This window comes from Urocampus carinirostris, chromosome 12, assembly GCF_059441175.1.
Source record: "Urocampus carinirostris isolate Australia breed hairy pipefish chromosome 12, RoL_Ucar_1.0, whole genome shotgun sequence".
NCBI lineage: Eukaryota > Metazoa > Chordata > Actinopteri > Syngnathiformes > Syngnathidae > Urocampus > Urocampus carinirostris.
This window is the reverse complement of record NC_142360.1, coordinates 2,481,900-2,491,943: the sequence shown is the minus strand read 5'-3', so window position 1 is coordinate 2,491,943 and position 10,044 is coordinate 2,481,900. Positions and strand designations below refer to the sequence as shown.

Here is a 10,044-nt window from a genome sequence, read left to right as displayed (position 1 = left end):
GGGCTGTGTTGATGAGCTGCTGGACGTGAAGCATTTCCTATTTTCTGACAAAAAAAGAGAAAAATCTTAAACCCTGCCCCTACCAAAGAGATTTCCCCCCAACTTTTTGTACCAGATTCTTGTGACCTTTTAAGTATACTGAAAAAAATCTCTTAGCAGATTGTGCTGAGGTTCTGGTCCCCATTAACTACAAATAACAAGGCATTACAGCAGTGCGTCTCAATCATTTTCTGTCTCGTCCCCACTCGAAAGATAAAAACCCTCCCACCGCCCCCCAAAAACCTCATTTGTTCTATCAACTTGATTTCTGTGTAATGTCGTTAGTGGACAGCTTAATTTACTTGGCTTTATGCTGTCTGCTGCCAATATACACAGTATAAATGTTGCAAGCACACCGATATTTCCTTATCTCACGCAATGGTTGCAGTGAAGCTAATTGCTACACATGCTTCATTAAACTTTATTGTCTTAGCTTTCGGTAGACTTTCATTTTCGTCTTTAACCCGGTCTCTCTCTTGTTCTTCTTTGCAAATTCAGAATTCATTGGTGTCTTTACTCCTTATTTTGAGTGTCTGTTAAACTACAAATTTAACTGTTGCTCTGATGGAAAGCGAGAGTATGCAAGCAGAACTGATCCAGGGATTTGTGATTTAAACTATTCCCTTGATTTTTACTTGTGCAGTTTTCCTCCCCCGGGATATTTTGATGCCACAATGCACTATGGAACTTGTAGGACACAAAGAAATGGTACATTTAAACTCTTAAAAAGCCTTGCGTGTATTGATTGATTTCTTGGGGACATTTCCATTTTTCTTCAGCCTCAACTTCAAAAATACTAGAGTCCATTTATGGTGGATCCAACAGTTGTATATTCATATTTAGTTTAAATCTATGCTATTGGCAACCCACGTACAAGATTTGGTGTTGTATGCAAAAATCCACAAAACTAATTATTAGAAAAAAATAAAAATCAAAGGATGCAAAAGTAGACACGCAATGTGACAAGGGAAAACTGTATTTGAAATAAATTCCACACACCACATAAACTTGCTGTTATAGTTTACACTTTATTGATAGAGTAGTGGTATGAATGGAAATAAACATTGTTGGCCTGACTAAGCGCACTGAGTGGTGCAACGGCAGGCGATGTGGGCCTCTGTGGTTTCTCTTAGGTCCACGCTCTTGTCGAAGATGCCGCTCAATCCCTCGGAACGGTTCAGGCGGGTGTCTGAAAAGGGAAACAGGTGGTGTTCAGTGAAAGTGGTTGAACTAGAGGGTTCTGTCATGGTAGTGGACTGACCAACAGGCAGGCAGTGGAAGCCAATTGACACGGTGGTGGTTCTCAGAGGCATGCAGCCAGGCAGGCAACGCAGGACTGGTTCTACAGAGAAGCATTTGGACTCTTGGCCGTGAACGATCATCTGCTTCTCCAGCTTCACAGACTCAAGCTTCATGAAGCATTCTGGAGGAAATAAGAGGAACATTGTCCGCTGAATACGCTTAAAAGACTTAAACCCCTAGTATAGAGCCCAACCATTAGTTGGAAACCCTAGATAGAAACCCTAATAAGACTTGGAAACCCTAATGTCAAGCCCAAACAAGTTCAAAACACCCCTAAAACCCAACGGTCAAATGAAAACTTTAATGGAAACATTAAAAAGGGTTCATAATCCCTAAATCTAGACCAAACTCTGGTTGGAATTCCTAGCTTGAAACCACAATAAGCATTTAAAACTGTAATATAGAGCTTAAACCCTGATAGGAAACCCTTGCTGGAAGCCATTAAAAGGTTTTAAAGCCCTAATATCAAGTCCAGATCCTAATTTGAAACCCTAGCTTGTGACAGTTAGAAGATCAACATACCACTAGAGTCTCTGCAGCTCTCAGCGGGCAGAACCCAGGAATGAGCATAGCTGACTGCATTCTTGGTCAAGCGGCTGTTGGGGGTGCGATACTCCTGTCTGATCTCGCCGTCTGCTTTCCCACAAAGTCCACAGGTTTGACCTCGCATCCAGTCCACAACTTTAACCTAGTCAAAAGAACAGTTCCGACAATCAGTTTCTACATTTTGTCCCTGGGCTTCACCTTCTATTTCCTACCCTCTGGCCTTCAGTGTCAAAGTAGACCTCCTGGAGACCGAGTCTGGGAGCGTGGAGAGCAATGCCCTCACCGTTACGTCTGATTTGGATGTCAGCTGAAGGCAAAGACACCAATGTTGATGTTTTTTTAGATCAAAAGGAAGACTTCAAGTGGCACAAATGTGCAAAACCTGTTGGGTGACGGTATGGCAGGTTCAGGGCAGGGATTTCTTCTTTGTTGATCTTCACTACTGCGACGCGGTTCTTCTGGTACATGTCCACCTCACTGATGATCACACAGGAGACATGTGAATCGTGTGTTGGCTTTCTAGGTTCATTCAGAGATCTGACCACTCCCTTACATATCTGCGATCTTCACAGTCAGCATGTTTTGGTCATGTTCTTGGTCTCTCTTCAACAGAACCAGGAACTTTGCCTCTCTTGTACAGTCTTGAGCCAACACCTGGGCGCAAGAGTGAGGCATCTCTGCCTTGAACTTCCTGTTGTTGAATGTGACCACGGTGTCCTTGATCACTCTGCACTCAGCTAGACAAAATTAGCAGATCGGTTTATGTTAATCAGAAAATTTCTCCAGCGGGCAGTCAAGGGTAAAGGATTTCGTACCTGTGTGGGCCTTGCTGACCATGTAAGAGATGCTATCAACCCAGCTATCCTGGTATGACTGCAGCTCTGACGCCGTATTACCAATGGGCAGAGAAATAGGAATGTACATTCCTTCCTTGAAGATGGTCCTCTGTGGTAGACAGCTCAGCGTTTAGAAGTTGGGTGGAACCGATAAAGCATGATCAAAATTATGGCATACCTTTGGTGTTTTCAAGACAATATTCAGGGATTGTTCGGAAGCGACAGCCACAGTCAGTTTGACCTCCTTAGGCGCGTTGTTGACCTTTGCCTGGTTGATTCCGGTTTGCAGAGCGAACCGATAAGCGTAGTCGGACAACCTGGACATTGCAAGAAACAACGCAAATGAGACATTTCTTCCGGAATGCCAAACAATTTCCAATGGGCTCCTGAATCTTACTCTTTTTCATAGTATTTCCAGCTGCTTGGAATTTTGGCCCAAGCCAGTTTCAGGCGTATTGCTGGCAGTTGGCTAACGATACCTGCTTCAACTGCAATCTCAAGCTCATATTGTTTGCAGTCCTGACCCCAGGTGACCTTGGACTGAAAACGTTAAAGTAACATTTGTTAGATCTGAATCAAAGTCAGGCGGGACAACATCGAGATGTGTCCAGGTACCATTAGCTTGTGGTCGCTCAGTTTGACTCCATCAGCACAGATTCTCCAGTTGTTGTTCTCTGCCAGGTTGGTGAGGATGATCTGGACTCTGGAAGTAGCCTTGTCGAAGTAAGCGGCGATCTGGTATCCTTGTTCCTTGTGGTCAGCTCTCACGGCACGGATGAGGACAGTCACAGTTGGGGTGACGGCACCAGCAAGGTACTTGGCCTGGGATAGAAATAAATAAACCAACATGTGTTTCGAGAACAGTTTCTCCAGATTCTGGACTGGGATTACTATATGACTTACCTTATTGTAGATGAGCTCAAAGCTTCTGGCACTGCTCTTGCTTTGATGGGACTTAGGGTGTGAATGCTGAAAAACAATGGAAACTTTTAACAGACTGAAGGTTTTTTATTTTTTTAAATGTGCATACTTGGTGAACATGGGTCTTGGTGAAGTTCATGTCATATAGTTCTTGCTGAAATTAAAAAAACAAACTCTGTTATGTTTCTGTTTGAACTGAGGAGAACGTTACAGAGTGTTTTTACCACAGCCCTAGTAATCTCGGGCTGCTCTCAGCTCAGTTCTACTCTATTTGAATTTGATTTGGTGAGTTGAGTAACTTTTGTCTCACTTTTGACTTAGAGCTAGACACCGAGCTCCGGCTGCTGCTTCGGCTGCTGCTCGAGGAACTGCTGGAGGATTTGCTGGAGGATTTGCTGGAGGATTTGCTGGATGATTTGCCGGAATGAAGACTGGATCTGCTGCTAGAAGATTTGCTAGAACTGGATTTACTGCCTGAGGACTTGCTGGAACTGCTGCTGGATTTGCTGCTGGAAGATTTGCTAGGGGTTATTTGCAACTTGGACGTAGGGTCAACCGTCTGGCTAGCTTGGCGAGAGGAACTCGAAGAGCTCTTGGATGAGCTGGAAGAGCTTGAGCTGCTGGAGCGAGAGCTGGAGGAACTGGAACTGCTTGAGCTGGATGAGTTGCGGTTTTTCAGACCAGGGACAAGGATCTTCTTCAGTTTTAAGAGGACGTTTTTGTCCTGGAGAAGTCCATCATCTTGACTAAGCTCGATGACTTTAACGATCTTTTCGGCTGCTTTCTCTCCGACCTGAACCTCAATTTCAACCTTCTCGATGGCTGGTCCAGAAGCTAGAAAAAAATCAAAGGAACTGAATTTCCTAGAACTATAATCTATTCCAGATACTTCCTCTATATTTCATACTTGCCTGGTTTAACCTCAATAACAGCCGAATGTTTTCCAACCGCGGCATACAACGGAACATCTCGGATGCAGGCTGCATTGCGAGATTTGATCAGAGTGCATGCCTTGATTCCAAACGTCTTGCTTTCCTCACACATTTTTTTCTCAAAGACCTTGATGAGTTTGGTCATTTTGGTCAACGGGGAAAAAAGGAGCTCAGACGACACGGACTGAAAAAAAAAACGTAAAAATGTAGTACGTTAGGCTTGTTTTGCAGGAAAGTGATTCCATTGCAATGACCGGACAAGGATTTAAACTCACCTTGCCGTCACTCATGGAGGCAGCCATCCTGGAGGACCTGGAGGAGCTCCTCTTGGAGGACCGTGGTGAAAAGTCAGCAGGAATCATTGGTGTCACTTTAGCAGCAGAAAGCTCTTCCACGTTTCGTGCAACGGCAAACGTCTCAACACTGTTGTGATGCACCACAGAGAAAAAAATCAGAGACTGCAAACCATATTAAAATCCCTTCAATTTCCCTCAAGTATTTTTACATACGCAGCAGATGCAAGCTTATTGATGCCCTGGACAGGCAGGAAGTCAAACTTGAAGTTGCCCTTGATCAAGTCAAGTTTGGTTTCGATCTTGGCTGGGATTATTGTGTGAACTTTGGCTCTTGAGACTACGGCGGCCTGGACGAATGCCGTATTCACACCCATGACTGCATAGGTATGTATGGCAACACTGCAAGAAAAGATTAGTAATTGTTTTGGCTTTCTGGTAGACTAAAAGGGAGGATATTTCAAGTACCTCGGAGTAAATGCAGCCCTCATGCGGATATCAGACTTCAAAAGCTGGGAAGGATGGAATTTCTGAGCAATGGGTGGTGTCACGGTGACTTGGACTGTAGAAAAGAGACTAAATGAATTGGCAAAAGTTTTTTGTTTTCATTTATGATGTGTGACCAGTAGGTCCATCTTACGTTCAGCGGCAGCAGTTAACACAGAAGAAGTGTAGAAACTGAGTTCGATAGGCAGACCAACAGTAGTGGGCAGGATACGACGAACCTCAGCCACCAGCATGGGCAGAGCGTAGGTCCACTTGGTGCCGGCCAGCAACTGATCCAGAGCTTTCCTTCCGTAAGACTGAACTTCTGGTCCAGTGATAAGCTGTCAATAAAATGAAGATTCAGACTTTGCCTGTTGTTAAATATTCACACGAGTTTTTAAATAACAGGACACATACCGCCATCAACTGATCAACAAACACTTTGTCGACATTGGCAAAGGCAACCTCCTGTCCAAAGAGTTTCACATGTGCAGAGGCCAAGGGCTTCCTGGAAGGCTCAGCTCTCCACTCAGAAAGCTACAAGATGCAGAGGAAAAAGTAAAGGTGTAACAGAGTTGATATTTGATTTTTCTGAGATTTTTTGAATTCTCGCAAAATCTGTGTTTTATTGCATTACTGTTAAAACTCTGGTACCGCATTCATATGTTAAGTCATGGGCGTGTGCGACTGTCTTTTTCATTTGGCACTTTATGGGCTTCTGCGCTTGCCGTACGTTCAGATGTATAACCTCGTGCTGAAGATGTATGCAGTCGTGCACAGATGCCCTAACTTATTTGTATTGTTTATCGAATTCAGGCAATGAACAGAGTGAATGTGAACCCTTGTGTCGCGCATGATTGAGGGTCGTTAAAAATGCGTCGATAAAAGTTTGTTACTAGAAAACAGATCACGCGGACTTACAGCCTTGAGAACTCTTTGCATCTTGGTGACCCTATCAGCACTGTCAGAAAGATCTTGGACCTTCAGAAGAGCTTCCTGGATTCCTTCAGTTCTCACACCAACCTGATGAAGTCGATATGAATAACTTACAGTAAATCAACCCCAAACCTTGATTGCTTTAATTTGCTACCTCAATGACATCAGCATAAGCTCCCGCCAAGTAGGTGCGAGCTTTAGCCAGGACAGATCTCGGCAAGACGGTTGCGGCTTCGTTCACGTAAAAGGCACTGGCAGCAGCACCAACCATCCAGGGGCCTGCAGGTGCAAGCAGAAGTTATCAGTTCACTCAGTCAGGAAAGCTTTACCTATTAAGATATGTCTTACTGTAGTAGCCATCAACCAGGAGCGCTCTGCTGAAGCGATAGCTCAGTCGGTTGAGTTTGGGGCTCAGGATTCTCACAGCAACGTTGCAGGCGGCGGCACTAATGATAAAAATATCCATCCATTATCCATCCATTATCTGCACCGCTTATCCTCAGTAGGGTCGCGGGGGTGCTGGAGCCCATCCCAGCTATTTTGAACTGGTTGCCAGCCAATCGCAGGGAACACAGAGACAGACAAGTCACTCGCTCATTCACACCAAGGGACAATTTTGACTGACCAATTGACATAACATGTATGTTTTTGGAATGTGGGAGGAAACTGGAGTGCCCGGAGGAAACCCACGCAATCACGGGGAGAACATGCAAACCCCACACAGGAGGTTCAATCTCATGACCTCAGAACTGTGCTGAACACACGCTAACCACTGCGTTGCAGTGCTGCCTTAATAAAAATTTGTTTTCGAGAAAAAATAAAACCATCAGAGTAGGCAATGAAATCCAACAATTGCATACCGAGACTGTTTTTGAGGTACTTACACTGGCACCATATCAGGTGAGGTGGACCTGGTCATGGACTTCATGTAAGAATAGACCAAGCTGGCAACTTGGAGATTGGGTTCTTTCAAGACCGCGTCAGCAAGAACGGCCACGAGACCCATGGGGAGTCTTGTCTCAAACAGGACAATGGCGGCAACCATGCGGAGCTCTGGGTGGAGAGCTCTACCCATCAACAGCTGAACAGCAACCTCCTGGACCTAATTTGTGAGATCACACATTCTGTCAACTAAATGGCTCCAAGGAATTTTAATTATCAAAGGTACCAGGTACCATTTTGGGCTCTCTCTTGGCAATGTTCCTCAGGGCCAAAACACCTTCGATGTGAACTTGCAGTGGAAGGTTAGCAGCAGCACTGCCAAAGCTTGGCAAGACCTTCAAGATTGGCTTGAGACTGCTAGGATGTCCTGCATTACCCATCACTTTGAGAGTGATAATGATGTCCCTGATATCACCCTTGGAAACGGCACGAGCAACCCAGTCATGGATGGGCTGCAGAGGTCAATAAAAACGACCATTACTGATGTTAAAAGAACCAATTCAGCTGTAGAAAAGTAGCAAGCTCTCCTACCCTGATAAGGTCAACGGGACATGATGGGTGCACTGCGCAGTACTTATAGACGGCACTACCATAGCCCATGGCAACCACCTCTTTCAGAACCGGAGTATTCACAACTTTTTGGTTTTCACCCAACTCCTGGATCGAGATTAAAACATCAAAATTACAATTCTTGACATACTTTTGATGCATTTCCTGTAGAAGGTGTGGAGTATGGACTTGCCCGCAGGAATTTGATGGCTTCAAAGTCAGCGGTCACCATGTGCACAGTTACCATCAATGCCCGAGTGGTTTCAGGCAAAGTCAGCTCACCAGAAAGATATTTCTCCTTGATGAACCTCAGGGCAACATGAGTACCGATGGCAGGGACCGTATTCAGAATCCATTCTCTGAAAGGGAAAAATATAATCTCCAAGTCCTTATTTAGTAATATGTTTGGTTTATCTTTTTATATCCTGGCGGAAGCTACCTGTGAGCCGTACGAGACTTGAACTGGGACCAAAGGGCCTCGATGCTCTCGTATTTGGCCAAACGCAACAGTTGTATAAGCTCTATGAACTTCAGAGGTGCGTCTTCCTGCACTGTGGCCACATTGTTGTCCACCAGGTGACTCAGAATCTCAACAATCTGCCCGGCAATATTAGAATACATAGGCTAAAGGCCCAGGAAAACTCCTAGGGAGTTGAAGTCTGTTTGTCAAGTACCTGAGCCTCAGCATTGGTAATCCTGAGGAGCTGGATGGGGGTCTGAAGCAACTCGCTGCCAAACTCGTACTGAAGGCTACCACGTTGGAGATACTCGGCTCTGATAGGCTCCACGGGTGTTTTCTGGATCTCCAGGAATTTCAGGAATTGCCTGAGGATTCGCACAGTTTATAAAACCTTTGCTTTTGCCGCACATAGTGCCGTTTATTCTGAGCACGTACTTAGCTTCCATCTGGGCAGCACCATTCAGGATATTGATGGGGGAGAACTGCATCATCTCAACGGAGGTCGCCTCCAGAATCAGAGCTCCAGATTCGGATGGTTTCATGATGTAGTTGAAAGCCGCGGTTCCTTTAAGGGCTTTGCCTCTCTGGATGTAGCAAAAATAAACATTCAGCTTTGTTTTGAGTTGGCAAAAGTCATTAGTTTTGCTTACCACTTGACACTCGGAACATTTTTCTGTATATGCCAAGCTGACATCTTTGACTATCTTCTCTTGGCAGTGGTTCAGGTCCTTGGTCTTGGTCAAAAGGACGCGATCAGCCTTTGCATCCTCGGTGATCACATAGTGGGTCTTGCACACCCCCCCGACTCCAGGCTGTCAGATTAAAGAACATATGTAAGCTCACCCGGAGAGGTAGAATGAACCACAGCGGTTCTTCAGACCTCTTGAAGCTCATAGACATTCATGGTCTTCTTGATGTTCATTTGGAAGATGTTGAGGATTCCCCTGACGATGTTCAGCACTGAGGCAGAGACACCAGCCGGGGCAAAGAGTTTGCCCACCACGCCATTAGCGTACTCGAACTTGAGCGGGGTCGAGAGTTGAGCCGACAAGGTCGATGTGAGCTTTGGGGCTGGGACAAAGGAGTCTTTGGGCCAGATGCCACTGTACTCTAACAGTTCCGGTTCCACAAGCTACAAAAAGTCACAAGACTTTGTGAATCTCCTCGGGATATTGTTGTCCATGCAAGTTGCACAAGACTGGTCACTACCTTCAGCACGTAGGTGTCAGGCGTGGTAGCGCTGATCAAAACTTTGCTCTTGATTTTGAATCCAGCCCGTGCCAGACCTTCCTCAGGGAGTCCGCCCATGAGGATGGCTTCATATTTGTAACTGTAGGTCTTTCCGTCAGCGAATTCTGGAGCTTCAACCAGACACAGAAACTTTTACATTGGAGCTCCAAACAAAATCATTTTTTTTGCCAACAATTTACTTACCAATTTTGACCTGGTGGCCAGCTGGGTTGTAAAAATTGAAATAGAGAATGATTAACGTTCAGAACAATCTGAAATTCCAAAAAGATGGGAAAGACTTACCCACAAGGGCCACAGCCAAGGCTAGCAGGAGCACCCTCATGGCGATGGATGTGACTGGTCCAGTTGGGGAGCCCTCTTTTAAAGGCACGTCTAGGCCCAAAACTGCAATGATTGACCAGGCAGGTGGGGTTATCTCGCCCTGGCTGCGAGGGTCGGGCAAATAAGACCCATCAAAAATGTCACAAATCAAACGAGTCAACTCAACCTGACTTTTGCCTGACAGTTAGTTTCCTTTGAACTTTTTTTAAACTATCATACTTAGGTGATTA

General features: G+C 45.2%; 1 protein-coding gene across 2 annotated transcripts; it reads right to left on the bottom strand.

Moving 5' to 3' along the window:
* Positions 1 to 1,089: 1,089 nt before the first annotated feature.
* Positions 1,090 to 9,815, bottom strand: LOC148354652 (vitellogenin-2-like). Of its 2 annotated transcripts, XM_088350524.1 has the most exons (35): positions 9,776 to 9,815; positions 9,677 to 9,697; positions 9,452 to 9,603; positions 9,123 to 9,374; positions 8,893 to 9,054; positions 8,678 to 8,826; positions 8,457 to 8,607; positions 8,222 to 8,379; positions 7,976 to 8,141; positions 7,765 to 7,890; positions 7,467 to 7,685; positions 7,176 to 7,393; positions 6,640 to 6,737; positions 6,446 to 6,570; positions 6,277 to 6,378; positions 5,773 to 5,892; positions 5,510 to 5,696; positions 5,338 to 5,431; positions 5,086 to 5,271; positions 4,817 to 4,999; positions 4,556 to 4,785; positions 4,127 to 4,478; positions 3,955 to 4,003; positions 3,754 to 3,798; positions 3,627 to 3,692; positions 3,339 to 3,545; positions 3,121 to 3,263; positions 2,902 to 3,040; positions 2,703 to 2,832; positions 2,441 to 2,624; positions 2,270 to 2,364; positions 2,100 to 2,194; positions 1,864 to 2,029; positions 1,301 to 1,462; positions 1,090 to 1,228 (listed from the first exon to the last, which is right to left on the bottom strand). In XM_088350524.1, exons 1-35 carry the CDS (start codon positions 9,813 to 9,815, stop codon positions 1,116 to 1,118), a joined length of 5,085 nt encoding a protein of 1,694 aa, XP_088206650.1. In that variant the 3' UTR covers positions 1,090 to 1,115. The 2 variants fall into 2 exon arrangements, with proteins under 2 accessions (XP_088206650.1, XP_088206649.1); XM_088350523.1 differs by having other exon boundaries at positions 2,902 to 3,076; positions 3,955 to 4,478; positions 4,556 to 4,760; positions 4,852 to 4,999.
* Positions 9,816 to 10,044: the final 229 nt, after the last annotated feature.